Source organism: Athene noctua, chromosome 19 (genome assembly GCF_965140245.1).
Source record: "Athene noctua chromosome 19, bAthNoc1.hap1.1, whole genome shotgun sequence".
NCBI classification, from domain to species: domain Eukaryota; kingdom Metazoa; phylum Chordata; class Aves; order Strigiformes; family Strigidae; genus Athene; species Athene noctua.
Window position 1 is genome coordinate 2,621,833 of NC_134055.1, and position 20,956 is coordinate 2,642,788.

Sequence of the window (20,956 nt, forward strand, 5' to 3'; positions counted from 1 at the left end):
CTCCTCCTCCTCCGCCTCCTCCTCCTCCTGCTCCCGCTCCCGCCGCCGCCCCGCGCTGCCCTCCGCCCGGGCCCGCGGTGAGTGCGCGCTGCCCTGCCCTGCCCTGCGCACCCCGCGGCGGGGAGGCCCCGGGAAGGCGCGGTCGCGCCGTGGCCCGGTGGCGAGGGCCCTTTCTGGGGACACACACACACACACACACACACTCACTGGGAGCGACCTTGGGGCCCGGGCGAGCGTCCCCGCTGCATCGGCGGGGAGCTGCGGTAGCCAGTGTCCGGCGGGGAACTGGTTTCACTGGCCAAAGGGCTCCTCTGCCGGCGGCGACCTGCGCCCGTCCCAGGAAAGCCCGATCGTGCGGCTGGGTGAGAAACCCCGAGGGGGCGGCGAGGGGCTTGGCGAGGGGTGGTGGGCACCGACAGCTCGGCGCGACCCGCTCGGGGGTCGGAGCGCTCTCCGCTGTGGTTTTGTGCCGGGTGGGAATGGAATAGGAATAGACTAGACTGAGAATAGGATAGACTAGGGTAAGGATAGACTAGAGAAAGGATAGACTAGGGTAAGGATAGACTAGGGTAAGGATAGACTAGGGTAAGGATAGACTAGGGTAAGGATAGACTAGAGTAAGGATAGACTAGGGTAAGGATAGACTAGGGTAAGGATAGATTAGGGTAAGGATAGATTAGGGTAAGGATAGATTAGGGTAAGGATAGACTAAGGATAGACTAGAGTAAGGATAGACTAGGCTGGAATAAGGGTAGACTGGAATAAGGATAGGATAGGATAGGATAGGATAGGATAGGATAGGATAGGAGAGAAAAGAGAGGAGAGAAGAGACGGTTTCAGCTGCTGGCAGAAGGCGGAATTCTTCCTGGCTATCTGGAATCTCTGGGTTTATTGTAGAAATCCAGAGGGTAAGCCTGACTCACCGTGGGTCGGCTCCCACTGATTTTGAGAGGAAACAGGAAGAGGAGAGCAGACGTATCTGCTGCAAGACAGAACTTAGATCTGAGTCACTCCTTTTCCAAAAGCACTAGCTGCTCCGACGCCATCAGACCCACAGATCTTGCCTATTTGTCCTAACAGGAGAAATTTAACAAAAACAAAGGTGGAATTTCTAAGAAACCTCCCTTTATTAATTCGAGAGAAACAAAGCCTTTATTCCTTGATTTAAGGAAAGATACGTTATTCCCTGCAAATAAGCTTTATTTGCAGGGGCAAACAGAAGGTAGGAGTATCGCTCTGATAGTGCGGGTAGGCTTCTAGCTCCAGTGTTACTGTCAGTACTTCTGTCTGAAGCCTTTAGGCTCTGCTTGTGAAACCCTCTGGAGAATGATATTTGTGGAGTTTTGTTCTAAATTTTTTTTTTTTTTTTTTTTTTAAGCGTTCTCCTGTCTGATTTGTATGAGATACCCTAGAGTAAAGGCCCTCTCCAGCATTCCCGTCCAAAGGGCTGGACAAGATGCCAAAGCAGGTAAAAAAAAAAAATCCAACCAACAACCCAGGAGTTGTGTGTGCTAGTTAAATCTTACTGCCAGGAAGGAATTCTTGGCTTGTTTCCATGCAGTCAGGATTAGGTAACTCCTAATGTATATTCTCCCCTACTTCATGAATTGACTGGACCTATTCACCGCGTGGTTTTTGCTGTGTTACTACCAGCAGGTAGTGATTTTTGTTAGGCCACTGGCTTTAACAGGGCAGGTGTTAATGCATGTAGCCAGCACAGCTGTTAAGGGCATTTTTTCAGTAAAATTAACGGATACAGGAGCTATGCAGTGTCCGTATCAGAAGTCATTGTGTTTTAAAATATTTTCTTCTGACTAAACGATCACCATCTCTTCTCAAAAGAAGTGATGTTGAGATGGGGGTGTGGGGGAGCAAAAATTTCTCGGGTTTTGCAAATATCAGCTGCAGAATGGACTTGGCTGGTGCCAGTGTAATGCAGCGAACACATGGGAGGGCACAGGAAGAACAGGCAATTGGCAGAAACTCATCTTGTCGTGGAGTATTTCATAATTGTGCATGTCTGTTCTCTGTGACAGCAACAAGCTTCTTATGTTCCTTCAGAGGGGAGTAACAGAAACCGCTTTGATGGCAATGCTGAACTGTGTTGCTAAGCTTTTTTTTTTCCCCTGCTGTGTAAAATTTTGTATTACTGGAAATGAACGACTTATGCTGTCTACAAAAGATAATAATGCTCCTAAATGAGTACATTAGTGTAGCTTTTTTTTTTTTTTTTTTAGGAATGTGTTAATGGGGTGTTGCAGTGTTTTTTGCCTTTTATTAATGAGCTTAGCTCAGTAGAGGCAATGCTGCTAACTAAATTGAGCACTTTTTCCTGTATAAACAAGGTGATACTGTTCATTCACTTGGTTAACTTGTAAAGAATTGCAGATTTATGCTAGTAAATGCAAATGAGGAGGGTTACTTTGGAGGACTTTCTATCAGGGAGAAGTGGAACAGAAAAGAAATATATAGAATGTACAAATCAGGACTGGCATCTTTTCCCTTCTTCATTTTTCCTTCTAGCCTCTCTTTTGTTCCCCCTGAAGTTACAAACAGGACCTGAAATCTCTCTTCTGGCTAAGTTTTCCATTACGTTTGTACAACAAATGTGTCCTTCCAACTGATATTGTCAAGGACGTGGGAGCCCAGAGGCTAAGATTTAAATACTTTAAGTGATTCAGAGGGTGCAAATCTTCACCTAATGCAGGCCAGCTCTTACAACGTCACCATTTCTTTCCCCTGGCTGCAATGTGTGCCCTCTGCAACTTCGTTCTTGGGGACCCTCAATCCCTGCTCTAAAAATGAAAGTTTCTGCTAGGAAAATTGCATCTGTGTTGGGCCACAACAGCTTTCAGCTCTGCCTTAGCCTCTGGAGCCAGTCCTTCCAGCTTCCTTCTGCCCAAGGCAGTGTTTGCACCAAATGAACGAGGTTCACAGGCTTAGAATATGCCAGATGAGAACATTATATAAGTGTGTCTGTGCTGAAAGACCTGCAAATTGCAAGTGCCAGGTAGTGTGAGTCTAAGGACACATTCTTTCTGAGTGCCTTTGCTTCCAGCTACAATTACCAGTGATGAATTCAGTTTACAGACAGTGTTGTCAGCCTGCCATCTCTCACATGCTTGGTAAAAACAGAGCACCCTATGGGAACCATCAATGCAGGGGAGGGCAACTGGAAGGAAGAGTAGCTCAAACGTACTAAGTTATGGCTCCTGCTGAGACTGAACTGTTATGTGGAAGCAGTAAAAGAGCTATAAACTATAGTGGATGAGGTGGAAGTCCAGCTATATTCAGCTTTTTGACTGGTGCTGATCTGACATCCCCTCCAGGAAAATGGCCAGAAAGAAGATTCTATCATCCAGAATGACCTCAGTGAATCATTTGAAGAAGAAGTTAGAGCATTCCTCAGCGATGAAGAGAAACTGCATCTTTTTGATGACCTCACAAAAGTTAATCCAGTGACAACTACCACAGGTAAGCAGCCAGCCAGGGGAGGTTCTCTTGAGGAGTCACTTTCCCTGGTGGCTAATATACAGTAGTTACTGTTCTCATTGCCTTAATACTGTCATGAGCACAGTGGTTAAAAATTCAAAGCCTATTATTCAGAGCCTTAGAAAGTCACATTTGTTTTGGCTGATTTTTTTTTTTTTTTTTTCAAAATACTTCTGCTGTAGATTCCACCGTGCTGGTCCCTTATCACGCTCTGCACACAGAGCTCACATCTGGCTCAGGTAGCCAGGGCGTGGCTGAGAGTTAATGCTGTTGAAGGACTCTCGTGTGACCTTGTGATTGCAGTTTGGTGTTATATGAACGTATCAGAAAATGAGGCTCTAACTCAGATTGAAAATATATCCATGAAATTCATTTTAGAAAGTAAATTCCTCACTGCACTTTTAAAGATGATCCTGTTAAGAGAAGCAAGCTAAGGCCTGTTCCCAGTGCAGATGGGGAATTCTTGCATCTCTTTGTTCTGCAAGTCAACAGATTTGCTTTCTAGGACTGTGTGAAACCTCATAAAAGCACATTTAAGGATGTATTGAAAGGAATAGTTAGCAGATCCCTCCCTTAATATTTTTAAAAATAAGGGCAACTCTTCAAGTCATTGTTATGTATATTAGACCTATATCACTCTCTTGATCACCTCATTCTCTATTAAACCTAATAGGTAACATATCTGAAGATTTTTATTGCAAACAGAAACAAGAAGAGTCAAATACACTTTCCAAAAGATGCTAACAGAAGGTGTGTCTTTCAGTTCTGAAATGTCTTCAAGCAAGATACACAGTAAACTTGTTTTATACAAATGCTGGCTGCAGCCTGGTGGCTTTAAATCCCTTTCAGCCCGTCTCCTGCCTCTATTCACCCGAGCTCATGAGAGAGTACCATGTTGCACTTCGGCCTCAGGTAATCCTTATATTTGAAATAACTGTCCTTCCGCAGAACCCAGATGTCAAATTCTTCACAATCTTTATCAGCAAGATAATCCTAAAGTATAACACCCATTTCTAGTCAAATCTGAGTTCTGGTAACAGAGCAGTACTGTTTTCAGATAAATGTGAGAAGATCTTTGCTGTCTATTGCTGTTAAACTGTGTAATTACTGTTCTCTCAAATATGAACATTCTCTTTTACTGCCAGGATTTAAAACCTCACATCTTTGCAGTGGCTGAGCAAACCTACAGAAACGTCCAAAGCCAGCTAGACCCTGTAAACCAGTCTATAATTGTGAGTGGAGAAAGTGGTGCTGGGAAGGTAAGGAGATTTTTTTATGACATTGCTCTTAAGGTTTGAGAATTGCTAGCGATTTGCAGTGCATAGTATTTCAGCGAACAAGCAAAGACGAAGGAAAAAAAAATTCTGACAGAGCACGTACCAGTCTGCTCTAGCATGACTCTTCAAATATGCGTAAAGCAGTAAGTGATTGCTGCAGTTAAATAGACTCTACTCAACAGAGCTGCTCTTTCAGTGACATCTGTAATTTCTGGGAGGGCTAGAACTGACTCATTCCACAGGAACTGCACCTGAGTTAATGTCTGAGCCCCGCTGTTAGGAGCTAGTGTGGGCAAACCCTCCGTACAGAGCTGGAAGCAGCGGAGAGTTCAGATCCTATCCTGGGCTCTTCTGCAGCGGGCCATCCCTGTTCGGGAAGATATTGAGGATATTTTTAAGCCTAAGAACAAAATGATTTGCTGAGTGTTAATGACTCAAAGTCCATTTATATTCAATTCATCTTAAGATACGAGCCGTTAATTCTAGCTGAGTTTCCAGATGGTTGCATCTTGATAAAACTGCCATTCAGCAAAGCACTCCGACTCCAACAGCATTTAAATGTGTGTCTGTTGCACGCAAGCATATGCACAAAAAGTTTCCACTGAACTAGAGCTACAAACCTGACACAATTACTCCCTTTAGCATCACCGCCAGCTGCACGCTGTGTTTTCAGAAGCTAGTGCTGTTTCATTAACAGACATAACTAATAACGTGGTAAAAACAAAGGCCTATTGTCAAGCCTCTCTCTTGCAGACCTGGACATCTCGCTGCCTTATGAAATTCTATGCTTCTGTTGCTGCTTCAGTTATCTCCCCAAAAGGCAATGAAACTGTGGAAAGGATAGAGAAGAGAGTGTTGGATTCCAACCCTGTCATGGAAGCATTTGGTAAACGAGGCCTTTTTTTAACAGCAAGAAGTAGTGGCCACTGTGGGGAATTTTCTTTGTTAATACACAGGTCTAAGCTAGCTCTCGGTCCTCTCCTTAAAAGACAAACTCTTCAAATACTGGAGCTATACACAAATCGCCCTTAATATCTATATGTCCTACATGGAGGAGTGGAACCACTCTGATTATGCTGTATCTGTCACTGGCAATTTCACAGGAAATGCATGTACCCTGCGGAATAACAACAGTAGCCGTTTTGGAAAATATATCCAGCTTCAGTTAGACAGGTAATAATTACTGTGTAAAAACCTTATCTATTGTCTCGTTCCTTTAAATCTCTACAAGCCTGATTCTGAAGTCTGCCATAGAATATTTTATCTGCCTTTAGAACATATTTTGGTTTGCTAGAGGTTTACATCTTGCTTTTTTTTTTTTTCTGCAAGCTCTCACCCTGATTTCTAAAAGAGAGCAATGCAAAAATGGAGATGCAGTTAAGAACTCTGAATAAAATACTACATTAAGCTTGCACAAAACTGAAAGTGAATTGCAAAGCATTCATAGTCAGTTGGTATCGTGACAATGCAACATCTATTGGATTCTGTGAGGAACTTTTGCTGAAGTCTTTGCTTTTGTTTTTTTTTTTCCCCTCTAGATTCCACCATCTGAGTAGTGCTTCCATTCAGACTTTCCTTTTGGAGAAGACCAGAGTTGCCTATCAGGCCCCCAATGAAAGAAACTTCCATATTTTTTATCAGGTTTGCCTTCTGTTAATTTTGCTAGATGTTTCTGACAAACAGTGGGGATGAAATCACCAGATTTAGCACAGTTGCAGCTTTTAATATTTAACAGTTTTCCTGTCTGCCATGCTTCCAAAATAAATCAGGCTCCCAGTACGTTATCCTTCATTGTCTGTGAGCTGTAAATAGCAAAGGCAGAATTCAGTTGTTACCCTGTTTTCTGTCTCCAGATCACAAAAGGTGCTACTGCAGAGGAGAGGCTGGAATGGAACCTTCCAGAAGGGGCTGACTACCGCTGGCTGCCAAATTCTGAAAGAAACTTAGATGGTAAAGATTAGTTGCACAGACTGTCCACTAATAATGGCTGTGACTTTAAAGGGAGGCAGGCAAAAAGCGTGTCTGTCCTATTAAATCCCCTGACCCAGGTTGGTCAGCCGACAGCAGAGAGTTTGCAAAGCCACCTGCATTAATGTGATTCTTTTTAAGTTTCAGTTTGCACTATTAAGAGTTTTCTCCTGACCTAAAGCCTGGTGAATTTGCATCTCTCTGTGGCTATGTTTAGAAACTGTCTTGTCTTTGGATGTGCTTCAGCAACCCGCTGCCTAACTTCAGAGCCCCGCAGAGTCAGTATTAAGTCAGTGACTTGGTTCTCCAGCTTGTACTCTGGGATTTACCAAATTCCTTGATCTTTGGCAATTCCAACCAAACTGGACGTGGTGTAGAGTGTTGGGCTCGCCTGTGTTTGTGTGCATGGCTTTCTTTAAAATAGCACTTGTTTGGCTTTTCAGAGGACTGCTTCGAGGTGACCAGAGATGCAATGTTTCACTTGGGCATTGACTGCTCCACGCAGAACAATATTTTCAAGGTCAGGTACAAAGCATGGTCACCACGAGGCTGCTAATGATGTTTGGGATGTCTTTTTAGGGTGGGATTTCTGCAGAAGTAAATCCGTGTCAGTGGACAGAACGTGGGTCGTTTGGTGCTCCGGACTGGAGGGCCTGCAGCTCCACATTAGGTTGCACAGCCAGATATTCGATCTCAACTAAAAGCCTGCACCTGTGAACTTTAGTTTTCCTTCAGTAATTGCAGCATTAGGAATTAACATAGAAGCTTGAAATCTGCTTGGGGTTTTTTTTGTGCAGAAATGTTTTGACTTGTCCTGTTTGTGTGGCTAAGGGAAGGCTAAGAGGACGCTGCCTTGGAGGGGAGCTCTGCTTTAGGAAACTCAAGGATTGGTTATATTTCAGGTGTTGTCAGGCCTTCTCCATCTCGGGAACGTTCAATTCTCTAATCCAGTGGATGAGTCTCAGCCTTGTGAACTAGAAGACAAAACCAAAGGTGAGGTAACAAGCACGCTGTGCTCCAGAGAGTCTTGTTATCTTAGTGCAGATGCCTAATGGGAAGGATTACTACACTCTCCTGCTTGATAGGAGACTATCAAGGTCGAGCACAACCCAAAATTTAAGCGTCCTTTTGTTCGGTACTTCATGGTTTCAAAGTACTGAACAAAGGAAAACCTAATGCTCCCCTGCTCGGAGAGATAATATCCTTCTGTTACAGGTCAAGGCAACTGCAGCATTAGACAGTCATTTTAGAAGGATTATTGGCAGAACTGTTGCTCTTGATTGTAATCTTATGGTGATATCACCAGACTTACAGAAATCTGACCCGGAGTGGAGAGCAGTGCTCTTAAAATTAAAGCTTTGACATTTTCATGATAAAGCCTAAAACTCACAACAGCAAATCTATTAAATTGCAGCACAGAACATAGGTTGTTCTGCGTGTCTTCGGGAGGTTTGTGGATCTAGGTTCCCTTCAGAACTACAACACTGTCCTGAATAGTGAAGTTTCCTACTATTATTTCACATGCTCTGAATTCACACTACTTAACATTCAAATAGTTTTGCATACAGCTCAGGTTAGAAAGATCTTAAATGCTTTGTTAGCAAATATTCATGCTTCTACATTTCCTGACTATCCCCCAAATCCCTGTTTTTTTCTGGTCATGATTGTTTGATTTGCCTATCTGGATTTAGAGGTCTCTGCTCAAAAAAGGTGAAAAAGTAACAAAGACATAGCTAGAGAGTACTCTCTAAAGTGCCTACTTCAGCGTGGCCAACTTCAGACTTTCTTGGTATTGTTTCATGTGAAATAGAGTACCTAAAATTCTAGAGGTACTGTACATCCAAATTAAGTGCCTGGTCGTCCAAGTTTGGGTAAAAAGATTCAAAATCCACATTTAAGTTGGTGAGTTCATGGAAGTGTCATTTTTCTCTACTGTCTCTGGACCTTCCATAACTTCAGAGGGGCTGCGTTCATTTGACACTCCAGATAACCTTGCAATGTTGGGGGTTTTTTTTCCTGAACAAGATTTTGTGAAGACTGCTGGAGATCTGCTGAAGATACCCGTCGAGGAACTACTGGAATCATTAAGAATTCGAACAATAACAGCTGGAAAACAACAACAAGTCTTCAAGAAGCCGTGCTCCAGAGCCGAATGCGAGACCAGGAGGGACTGCCTGGCCAAAGTGATCTACGCTAGGTAAGGACACGTAGGCCTGGCTGCTGTGCTAATCCGTAGAATTTTTGTGAGGGAATAGGCAGGCCAGAGGGATTTATTTTCCCTGGTTTTCTGCTTGGACTCAGTAAGGGTGTAACTCTCCTTTCCCCTCTCAGCACACCCTTGATTCAGTTGTAGGTGCAGACACAGCTGCTGTATCTGATAGAGAGATCTTCAGAGAACTGCTGTTTCACGTCAGCAGGCAGCATGTCACAATATTTTGGTTTTTTCCGTGTGATACTGGTATAAATGGCAGTAAAAGAACACTGCTTGGATTTTTATGAGCAAGCACTTTCCAACTAATCCAGTTGTCATTGCAGATTGTTTGAGTGGCTCGTTTTGGTCATAAACGAAAGCATCTATGCAGACCCCTCAGCATGGACCAGCTTCATAGGTATGGTTATTTAACTGGTTTAAGGGAGTAACTCCTTCCAGCTACTCCTAGACCAAAGTGGCACTGTCCTCCCACACTCCTTCTAGGTTTGCTGGATGTTTATGGCTTTGAAGCCTTCCCTGAAAACAACTTGGAACAGCTTTGTATTAACTACGCCAATGAGAAACTGCAGCAGCATTTTGTAGCACACTATCTGAAGGCACAACAGGTAATACACCTAATATTAAATGTTAAATATCTAATTTTAAAAAGGCACTTTTTGTCTCTTTAATTGTATTTCTGTGCCTCTGGTCAGATTGCAAGCTTTAGTCGAGTTAAGTAACGCCACAGAAATCAGTAGGATGTGAGTAACAATTGCTTTTTTAAAGAGGAGAGTGTGGGGCAGTTGGTGGAATGAGACAGCTTGCTCTCTTGCCTGCTGGAAATCTGTTCCCTATTACAGAGCTCCATTGGCTCTGGGGCCTCTTAAACTGCTTTCCCTCAAAGAGCTGAACACTTAAAAAACTAAATTCTTGAGGTAAGTGTAGCCTAAATTGAGAGTCTCTTGGAAGCTGCTGCTTATAGCCACGTTAATTCTCTTCATCAAGCATAAAGTACCTGAACGGGCGGGGAGCTTCTAGACCTGAGCTTAATGTGAAGGCAGAGTGCCCAGCAGAACCTTGTAACCCAGCGTCAGCAGCACGTGGTACCTGGCAGAGACCTTCTGCCCCAGGAGAGCAGCTCCAGAAAGCCACTTGTCATGCTGGTACCTTTAAAGACAAAACCGCACTGTGCATCAGCTTTTATTTTTGACTGAGGAGGTACACGAGTTGTTGTTTCACAGTAGAGAAGGTATTTGCACCGTGCTAAATGCACTGCAGTCACTCGCCTAACTGGTCACACACGGCTTATTCCAGCTCTCCTCTGAGTGCTCTGAAAGCTACAGAGTCCCTGCCAGGCCTGGGCTGCTGCTCTAACAGATGTCCTCCAGTCCTCGCTGAATCCCTCCACGTCACACATACATTACCACGATGCTCTTTGCCATCAACTGGAATCTGGGGAGTTATTTTCTTTATGGCACCGACATGATGCTACCTTCTGCCTCATGACCTAGTTTTATCCATTTATTCAGGAGATAAATATCTCTTGGACCATAATTTCATATGCCCAGCCTTTTTTTTTTTTTTTTCCTTGCCTGCTCTCATCAGTATGCCAGGGGTTAATGGGCAGTGAAGATGGAAACCAAGTTCAAGCACACAATTACTTTCCTTGAAACTGATTCACGACCTCTGTTTATAGTGCCCCTCCCAATCACTGCTGCCCTCTTGCCTCTCTTGACCTGGCCGTGTCCCAAACCACTTAAACGCCATTAGTGGCTGTGCTGAGCAAGCTTTTAGCAGGAGACTTTTAAACTAACTGGCTGGAGCTTGTGCTTGTTAAACATTCCTGATGGTTTGTTCTGTAAATCAGCAGAAATATTGTACAAATTATTTCCACCGGTATCTTTCTCCAGTTCCTTTTGGATCAGGATTTGGTTTAAATGGAGCTCAGCTAGTAAAGTCTGGCACGTAGTGGTCGGTTCAAACCACGTCCCCATCTAAGGAAGGAGTTCTGTGTGTGCCCTGCCCTTCAGAGCAGAACTCAGTACAGCCAGGAGAGCCTCTGTTTACTCTGCAGAGCAGCCTTGCAGATAAATCTGTGAGGTTCCCAAGTAATACTTAAACAAATTGTTCCAGCAGGATCTGCTGCTACGTACTCCAAAGCTACCTGAGGTAGAATATCCTTGTTTGTTCTGGTTTGTTTTGTTTTTCTTTCTCAAGATTGCTGTTGAACATGAACTGAGCTTTGGATGAGCAGGCTGAGCCTGGGCTTAAGTTGTTAAACAGTAACTGCATCAAACTGTGAAAAGGGACAGAGTTGTTTGAGCTCTAGTGCCCTCTGCTGCAGCATAACCAGTTTCTCTCTTACTTTAGGAAGAATATGCAGCTGAAGGCCTACAGTGGTCTTTCATAAACTACCAGGACAACCAGAACTGCCTCGATCTGATAGAGGGCAATCCTCTCAGCATTTTTTCTTTGCTGAATGAGGTATGTGTGGATCTAAAACCCTACTGCTTTTGGCTCAGTTGCCTTTCTTCTGTCCCATGCCACCAAAGAAAACATGAAAACTACATTAGGAGACTTGTCAGCTATGCAATTTCTGCAGAGCTTATTTTTCAGAACAATCATGACACTGCTTCCTCCTATATTGTCTTTTTTCCTCTGATCCTGGATGTTCTGATTCAAATATAAAGCCTCAGTTACATTTTTTATTCCCCCCCTCCCCCTTTCCCCCAAGATTTCAGGTCTTGCACACTCAAATCCACTCTAAAAGTAAAATGGCTATGATTTTAATGTAACATGTCTCAGCTTTTAAAGACAGTTCTTTATGAGAAATAAGAGATGCTGCAATTTTGTCTCGTTTGCTGTGCAGGAGTGCCGTCTGAACAGATCCTCTAACACTGACCTGTTTCAAACTCGGATTGAGAAAGCCTTGTCTAATAATCAATGTTTAAGTCGAAACAAGTTTAGCAAGAAGCCTAACTTTATTATTTCACATTATGCTGGCAAAGTCTGCTATCAGCTGGCAGCAATGGTGGAGAAAAATAAGGTAGGTGTTTTCAGAAAGAGCTGTTTAAAAAGACAAACCAAAAAACCTTACAGACCAAAAGCAATTTAAATCAAAGCACCACTAACAAGCATATTCAGCGGTGCTTACTGGATTATACATACCTTGCTCCAAATAAATCCTTCAGGCCACGTAAAACTGGGTAATGTTCTTGGTCTGATTTTCAGCGAACTGTCACTGGCACAAGCAAATGCTTTGTTAGCTGACCCTTCAGCTGAGGATTTAGTGGACCGTGTTTCACTAAATCAGGGCTTCTCCTATTCCTGAAGAATCCTGAGACAATGCAGAAGGGTTAATGGCATCAGGGCATTTCTATAACCATAAACAGAACACTTCATTTACCCCCAAAGTTCGGGTAAGTTTGTGAGAAACAAGAGCAACTACTCAAAAGACTCAACTACTGAAAGTACCAGAAAACTCAAGTTTTGGCCTCGATTTGCCACCAGGGAATAAGTGCAATAGTCTGCAGATATGAGGGTCCCTTGTCATTTCTGACATCACCAGCAATTACGGCAAGTGGTATTAGGTGATGCAACGAGATGCCATCTCTTAATTAAAAGGAAGACTTTCTAATAGCTTTTCTAATGTCTGCTACAGACTGCCCTATGAGGATTAAACTAGTCCTGAGACTTCTAGCTCACTTAAGGTGTATAACGAGAATGATGTTAGGAGCAGTTGTACATTTGACTGGATTTGCCAATTCTTCAGCCAAACACTGGTTTTTGTTCCTGACTCTGACCGTGAATGAACCTATGCAGTCAGATTTGAAACTACAGCTGTGGTTTAATCAAAGTTGGCATCAGAAATACTATTCCATCTATATACGTGGAATTTTTGGTCATTTTCAAAGGTGGCAGGTTTCTGCCTAAGTCCAACTACTAATGAGTAATGTCTGTGTTTGCAGGACCCCATTCCACCAGAGCTGGTCCATGTTTTGCAGAATTCTAAGGACCCTTTACTTCAAAAATTATTTCCCGTGACAGAAAGGAACCAAAATAGCATCAAAACCCAGAACAGAGCAGCTGTTGTTACAGTGGTGTCAAAGTTCAAGGTACATTCTATTCAAGTTTCTGCTTTCTACTGCTGTCTTCATAACTAACGAGAAAAGAGAATCATTGGGCCAAGATCAGTAAATGTTATTAAAATGAAACAGCTGTAAACCAGAAATAGCTTCAGACTCCTGATATTCTCTAGGTTTTAACTCACTCCAATTTTACCTTTTCCTTTAATAGTTGGGCCTCTGCCTTTCTGAGGCTTCTTCCTACCTCTGCCTCTTGAAGGATTAGCTTCAACTGATGGCCCTGCTGTGATTTTGGAAACTTTCTGAATTTACCGTCAACAGTTTTACTAAAGCATCCATAGAGGGGATTTTTTGCTCAAGCTCTCCTTACAAAAGAGCTCTGCTAATTCTGAGTCTGTAAGGCCATCCTTGCAAAAACCAGCTTCATTGTTTTTGTAGGCCACTGATTAGCTAAACTACCTGTGGAGGAATCCCTAATTAAACCTGTATTTGTTTGCTACAGGGTTCACTGGAACATCTCATGCAGATTTTGAATAGTACCACCCCGCATTACATCCGATGCATCAAGCCCAATGCTGACTGCAAGGCAATGACTTTTAAAAGAGAAGAGGTAACTTTTCAAAAGCCTTTCCTCGCTGGGTCAATGAGAAGCTTCCTAAAGCCATTGTGCAGGGCTTTGCTTTGGAGTTCTTACGGTCTTGAGTCACTCACAAAGCTCTTTTGAAATAGTTTTTTTTCTCCTTTGGAGCTTCCAAGAGAAATATCCAGAATCAGTGACGATGTTTGTCTAAAATGGAGCCAGTACGCACAGCAGCTCTTCCAGGTGCAACTTACTTGTTGCTGTATGAGAAATTCTCCTACCAGAGCGCTCCTGGGTTATCTGAGGTGCCACCATCCCAGCCCTCAGAATAGATGAAGGTGATCTGACGGCTCAGCAGCCCCGGTCACACAGATATCTCGTGGTGAATACCCGCAACAAAACTGCTTGATCCTGGAGTCTAGTCTAGGACAAGTGAGATGAGATCAGCTGACAAGCATGTCCTTGGGAGCAGAGCAGAGCTATCACTAGAGAACCTCATCTGATGTAAAAACAAGCATGGAGTAGTGCTGCATTAATTTTAAACACTCGGAGAATTTGCTGATTGCATGCAAGTAGTATTAAAATACCAACGCTGGGTTTTCATAATCGCTGCCTTGGGGCAGCGCGGGGTGTGGATACCACAGGGGAGGGCACTGGAGGACTGTCCCTGAGTTAGCACTACCTTGACCCTACTCCGGGCGTTACTCGGAGCAGTAGTAACACCCTCGTTCCGCAGCCTGGGGGCGCCCAGCAGGCGAGCGGTGGCGCTGCTGTGGCAGCAGCTTCCCCAAAGACAGCAGTTAACTCAACCAGCTCAATTTATGCCTCAGGTTCTCAGCCAGCTTCAGGCGTGTGGAATAGTCGAAGCCATCACCATCAGTGCAGCGGGCTTCCCGATTAGGTAAGTCCGAACTTCTTAAGCAACAACTTTTATAATCCATTTCAATGGCAATTAGTGGTGTATTAGTTATTCAGAAGAGCTTATAAGCAGGAAATCCAAGTATTTTGCAGTCTGTTTCAGACCACCGAACTACCGATTCTTTCAAAGCTGTCTGAAGAGTTTTGCTGCCTGCTTGCTTTTAAGCTAATTTGAGCACCTCTCTTTCATGTTTTGGAGACAAAAATACTTGTCACAGATCTGGACTGTTGTTCTGTGTTTTGGATAATGAGACTGTGCTCGTTCAGCCAGTCCAAAAGTGCAGTAACGGCACAAGCAGTGCTAGTGCAACCTGCATTCAGGACCAAAAAAATAAACAAAACAAATATATCAAATACAGAATCCAGATGTGTCTATAACCCACCCCTGGTCTGAAAGCTCACTGTACGTTCCCGGTCTGAGAAGCTGGGCAAGAGATGTTTGTGGACTGTCATGTAGTAAAACTTTCTAATTGAATGTGGCTTCACAGGAACACTTACAGTGATTAAAATTAAATTTTAAATAGCATTCATTAAAGTGTAGTCATCTCAAAGTCAAGCATCTTATCGTGGCCAGTCACCTCGCTGGGCTTTCTTGCCCACCTTTGGGGCATGGAGAACCAAGGCCTGAGCTGGTCACGTTCCTGACAGCTCAGCACTGATGGGGTGAAGCTCACTGTTGCCATAGACGAGCACAACTCCTGTCCAGTCTTTGTTACAGGCAGAAGTCAGTTACTGGGCAATAAGCAGCCTCCTGAATTTCTCCTCAAAGTCTCTATTTTCTTGCGTGTTGGTGACTACACAGGCATCAGGCTGTGTGCATTCTGTGCACTGGATCTTTGAAGCCACTCTGCCATTTTCCCCCTCAAAGGACAGGTTATTTACCATGTAGTAACTGATACCTGCCTGGAATTAACTGTACGTTCGTCTGTCAGGATCCCTTTCCAAAGTTTCACTGAGCGCTACGAAATACTGAGAAAATCACGTGGGCCCAATAAAAACAGAGTGTGTGATAAGAGCAACTATCATACTGCTGAGAAAGAAGGTACGTTTCTTTAGCTAATCCCTCTGCTATCAAGTAAAATTATCACTGCACAAACTTGATATCACATAGATCGGGTACAATTACTCAATTACTGTATTCAGCACCAGGGACACCACTATTCTCTAAATATTTTTCTACTCTATCACCAACCTGAGTTTCTAACTTGCCTGATGCTTACAGCAGGCTCTTGTGAAGAGGTGCATCTTATTGCTGGTTTTCTGTGTTCCTCTTGGGTAGAACAATTACAGTTACAATAGTGTTTGGGGTTCCCCCCAATATCATTTGATTTAGAGTTGGTTCTTGAGTAGACTTGAAAACCACTTCCTTTTCGCTTATATTCCTTCTCCTTCCTTTCTTTTTTTTTTTTTTCTCCCACCTTGTTTTCTTGCTGAACACACTGACCTTCTACTTACCTGGATGCTGCTGCTTCTTCTCCCTTTTGCAAACTTCTGTATGCGATTCTTTTTTCTAAGCAAGAGCGAGGATGGACTTTAAAAACCACAATCCAGTCTACAAGGTAACATCTCTGGTATGAACCCCTGAGAGAAGGAGCTCGTCAGGTGGTTATATTTAGTACTGAAAGTTACTGCAACCCCCTTCTGTCACCCAGATTAATCCCATCTTCACCCAGTGGGTTTGCTCAGTAACCAGTAGAGGTGGGAAGCAGGACCAGTAGGAACCAGCCTATGTCAGATAAGTAAAATGGCTGGAAATCTATTCACCTTGCGGAAATGGAATGAAGTAATGAAGTACAAGCTTGGAAATTACTTACACGCCATATCTTTTTCCCTCAATTATAAACCCATTAGCTGAAATGCCTCTTTGTGATAGGTCGCTAGTCCTTTTTATCTTTAGCAGGTAATAAGCTGCAAACAAAGCAAAACAATTTCCTAAACACGGGGATAAGCTTTTGGTTCCCTTATCAGCCCAGCCCCTCGAACACCATCATAGTCACCAGATGTCTTCCTGTAAGCAAGAATTGCTTATATTTGTTTTCAGTACCTTAAAATGCTCTCATCTCCTTAGAAATATTTATAGCAGAAAAGCAAACAGTATCCAGGATGGAAAGATACAAAGACCATCACGTTCCCGCATTGGGCATGCAGAAACTCATGCAGCATTGCCTTGAACAACACAATCTCTTTCAAGGACAGGTCTGAATTAAGTCTAACTCTATTTCCAAATAGATTAATCTGGCTAACCTGTTTGTCTCGTAATGTAAAATATTGTGTACTGTATCCCAGAAATGGTTTTAATAACCTTTTATTGCTGCAATAAACTTCTGCTTAGTCCACGTCCCCGTAGCTGCTTCTGATGCCCTGTGAAAGCTGTAGAATTTTCTGTTCCTGCATCTTTCAGCACATTAAGGCTACGAGTCTAATTCCTTGCTTTTTGTTCTTTGTTCCCAACTGCTTTGAGTTTTGGGTAGTTCATCAGATTTTTCTTAGCTGCTCAAATCTACTCTTAATTGCTTTGCTGTTGCTTTCTAACGTTTCCATGTAGGACGCTGTGAGAGCAGCTGAGCTCCCCAGTCTGTTTCATTGTCTAGATCTACCCAAACCAGCGTTTGTTACCTGGGGTGGGTTAGAATGGAGGTGGTAAGACAGCACCCAAACTACATCCTAGTTAAAACACACCACGCTGCGTTTCTAGGCTGTCACATTTTTCCTTTGAACGCAGCTAGATCTAGTGCTGTCTCAGCCACCGCCTCCTCCCCTCTGGGTGCAGGTGTACGCCCCCCTAAACGGCCAAGAAATCTCAGTGTAAAGATAATTACTTGGTCCCGATTGCCCAGAGTTGTGACACTTTCTCTTCAATGCTTCACCTGCAGGCGAGCCTCCGGCGGCGGGTGATGACAAAGCATCACGTTCTGTTGTTTTTGAGATCCTTCAGAAGGTTGTTACAGAACAAACTACCGCTGAGCAAACAGGGAACAGAACAGGAACCGCTTCAGTGTACTGTGGCAAAACCAAAGTATTTATGGCTAATTCTGTGGTAAGTGCTATTGCCTTGGCAAACAGTTCTGGAGTGTACCTGCACACTGGAGATTCTGGCACAGATTATCCTTGTGGTTTAGGTGATTCCTAAATGCCAGTGTGACCAGAATTTGGCATTTTCCTTCAAATTATTAAACTCAATCAAGTATCCATCAGAATGCAACTATCAGCAGTGCTTTGTTTAATGGTGTCCTTCTTGCTAATGGACAAGGAGCTGCACTTGTGTCTAGTGGTGCCAGTACCCTCCCAGTTCCAGTGAGGACTGGCTTTCCTTAGCCTCAGCTGACAGGCCTGGCTATTCTGACAGGCCTAAGCAGCTTCTTTGTGAAGGAGATGAAGGAGACTGGCACTTCTGCAAAGCTTGTGCCCTGGAGGACGCAGCTGTAACAGACCCCTTCAGCTGAGCTAGTTTTAAGCCAGCTGCTACTGTGACCACTGTGAGCGGCCACTTTTACCCCCCAACACTGTCTTCCCCCTCAGATACTTATATTTTCATTTGACATGTTATCTAATGAGCACTAATGAAGTGCTCACTGCTAAAACCTAACCCAGCACTTCACTGGAAGGCACATGTGGCTTTCTGACTGTAGAAGAGGGAAGAGTTGTGAAGACGACTCCATCCCTGAGTATTAACTGCAGGCTCGTGTCCCCAATGCAGCTGGAGCAACTTGAAGCCAGAAGAGCAGAGGTGTTAAATGAGAAAGCATTTTGCATTCAGTGTTGCTGGAGAAAATTTAAACAGAAGAAACTAGTGAAGGAGCGATGGTCTGCAACTGTCATCCAAGCAGGTAATTTGATAAGGGTGTGGCTGAACATATGGAACAAGTACCATTTCCAGTTACACTGGATGTTTAAAGTGGCAGGAGTGGTTATGTTAATTAAAGGGGAAGGCTTAAGTGCCATCTCTCTTACGTTGTATGCAAGAGCTTCTGACATTCTTTGTACTCAGATTTCTTTTAATTAAATCTTCAGCTATTCGCTCCTGGTTAGCCAAGAGTCGCTTCCAGAGGATGCGCAGGGCTGCGAATGTTATTAAGCACGGCTGGAGGAAATGGAAAGTAAGTACATTGGGGCAGGAAAGCACTGAAATTGAGTGACTCGGGCCGTTCAGTGTTTGGGAGAGAATCCACCTCTGTCAGGTAACTGTACAAAACCATCAGTTCTCCAGAGAACTCTTCTCCAGCGCAGAAGATGGATGCCAGTCCTCTACAGCTGCTTCTAGAGTGGCAGCATAGTGCCTTGCCTTCATAAAAAATGTCCCAAAGGCTGTCCTGTACCTTAAGATGCCCTCTTTTTTAGCCTCTTAATTTTGTAGTTTTAAATTTTGTTCAAGATGTTTGAGAATCTTGTTCAAGAATATTGTTCTGTTTCTCTTCATCAGGCAAAAATGGCTGCGTTAGCAGCAGCAGAATTGGATGAGGGTGATGAAAAGGCGTTCTTGGTTCCTGGAGCTCCGGTGATCTCGGCCAAACCGCCTTGTTCTTTGGAAACAAGCTGGCCTCTGCGGGCAATAATTCAGTTCTGGCCTCTGGGGCTCGTCCTGGCTGCTGCACCCGTTACCGTACGGGGACTCCGGAGGGACCTGTCGCTGCTGGCGAGCCTCAGAGTACGTCAGGGGAGCGACTGCTGCAGGGTGGAAAGCTCTTCCTTCGGCTGTGGCATCACATCCATCAGAGCCCTCCCGCAGGTAACAAAGCCACTGGTAACACTGGTAACACAACCAGCGGCACCGCCAAGCTGCTGCCAGCGCAGGAGCCTGAACTCTGCTGCCGAGCTCAGCAAGGCCGAGCCTGCCCTCAGGTGCAGCCCCCTCCTTCCACGGGCCCAGGTGTGCGAGGATGACTCCGCTGTCAGGTCAAGTGAGACACGGGGCTGAGCTGAGACCTTCAGCTAAGCATGAAAACTCTCCTTAGGCTCTGTCCTAGGAACAAACTGCTCAAAGCTCTGCTTTAGAAAGGCAGAGCAGAGCATTCCCACACGGGCTCTGCTATGACACACGAGGCATTTCTTCTGCTTAGGGGATCCAAGTTGCACAGCAGATGAAGACGTGAAAAAAAAAACCTCTGCTTGGGGAGAAGCCACCGGGTGTATTAATACCCCAGTAATTCTTTATTCACTATGCAGACAGCTGCACAGACTAATTACCACAGAGGACTTTCAGGGCAGAAAGCAGGGAGCAACCCTCAAGTATTTAATCTCCTACGCACATGCTGAACAGTCTCAGATACCATTCACAAATGAGCCCCAACCCACACTGGCTTCTCTCAGAAACTGCCCTCTGGTTACCTTGCACCTGTGCTGGGGTTTCTGTTGATATATTTTTGAGGTGGCATAAAATTACGCATGTAAGAATGTAGCCTGGGCCTGGTCACAGTTACTACAAGTAGGAAGAAGCAGTACTACATTCAGTACTGACTAAATACTTAAGTCCTCAGAGTTTAAGCTAGTTTCAGTTCAAATTACAGTACTGGTAGTCTCTGTAGTAATATTTTCTCTTAAATTCACTTGTACTAGGACTCCTTTGGAGGTTGTCCTCCATCCTCGTTCATATTCACCAGCTGATCACATACTAAAGCATTCCTTAGTTTGAACAGCAAAATTAGCTCAAAATCTGGCAAAAAAAAAAAATCAACTGACCTCTCCCCCCTTTTTCTTGCAGGGCTCCATCAGGTTCCACTGTAAGAAGTCTCCCCTGCATTACGCTAATGTCAGCCCCCACACGGATGCCTGTTCCATCACTGGATTTAACCAGATTTTATTGGACAGAAAAAAACTCCTTCCGACGTAGGTTTTGGCCATCTGATACACTGTGTTTTGCCTTCAGGGAAGGACGGTCTGCAAGCTGCTGCTTTCAAATTACTCAGCGTCCATATCTGCAGCTACCTCAGAGCTTTCTGTATTGATGCATTGTACGTACAATATAATATACTTCAAATTTAGAGCGTGTTGGGGGATGCATTCCTCCTCTCGCACGCACATATTAGAGGAAATAGCAGTACTATGAGAACACTCAACATAATTAAAATAGATCAAGTGCTTTAAGCAGTATCTACTTGAACTGAACCCTTGTGGCAGTACCTGGAAGAAGAGGCTGGTGATGAGAGAGCAAATAAGGCTGGATTCTCGTTGAGAGCTGCAACTATATTTGGATTGATTGTGAGCGTTCAGTAACGCAACACCTCTGACAGACTGAGGAGGCAAGTAGCAGTCAGCTCTAACACTAATGGCAGATGTCTCAGGGAAAAGTGAGCCTGGACTCTTGGCTTTTTATCGTCAGGACCAAAAGACACATACTCACAACTGCCACGCGTTGCTGGCGCTCCCTACAACAGCCTTACCTCTGCCAGGGTCCTCGGCAGAGGGTCTGGAAAACGTTCAGCTCTTCTGTGTATGCCACTTGAAAATA

At 44.1% G+C, this 20,956-nt stretch overlaps 1 protein-coding gene across 3 annotated transcripts; it reads left to right on the plus strand.

Annotated features, from left to right (window-relative positions):
• Nucleotides 1–77: 77 nt before the first annotated feature.
• MYO19 (myosin XIX) lies at nt 78–20,904 on the plus strand. Of its 3 annotated transcripts, XM_074922576.1 has the most exons (25): nt 78–362; nt 1,379–1,468; nt 3,330–3,474; nt 4,256–4,404; nt 4,638–4,751; nt 5,523–5,655; nt 5,873–5,942; nt 6,308–6,410; nt 6,623–6,719; nt 7,181–7,257; nt 7,640–7,730; nt 8,763–8,934; nt 9,273–9,346; nt 9,433–9,554; nt 11,299–11,412; nt 11,798–11,974; nt 12,897–13,043; nt 13,516–13,623; nt 14,424–14,494; nt 15,444–15,553; nt 17,385–17,548; nt 18,209–18,338; nt 18,523–18,608; nt 18,932–19,237; nt 20,210–20,904. In XM_074922576.1, the coding sequence occupies exons 2-25, from the start codon at nt 1,457–1,459 to the stop codon at nt 20,336–20,338; spliced, it is 2,901 nt and encodes a 966-aa protein (XP_074778677.1). In that variant the 5' UTR covers nt 78–362; nt 1,379–1,456; the 3' UTR covers nt 20,339–20,904. The 3 variants fall into 3 exon arrangements, 2 of the variants coding, with proteins under 2 accessions (XP_074778677.1, XP_074778679.1); XR_012634818.1 differs by lacking the exons at nt 18,932–19,237; nt 20,210–20,904 and adding an exon at nt 16,027–16,070; XM_074922578.1 differs by lacking the exons at nt 78–362; nt 1,379–1,468 and having other exon boundaries at nt 3,379–3,474; nt 4,166–4,404.
• The last annotated feature ends 52 nt before the right edge of the window (nt 20,905–20,956 follow it).

Excerpts from the sequence above, each read along its gene's own strand:
- MYO19 (XM_074922576.1), top strand. Across the intron at positions 4,405-4,637 it reads ATGTTGCACTTCGGCCTCAG|GATTTAAAACCTCACATCTT; the intron begins GTAATCCTTATA and ends TTTTACTGCCAG. Across the intron at positions 6,411-6,622 it reads ACTTCCATATTTTTTATCAG|ATCACAAAAGGTGCTACTGC; the intron begins GTTTGCCTTCTG and ends TTCTGTCTCCAG.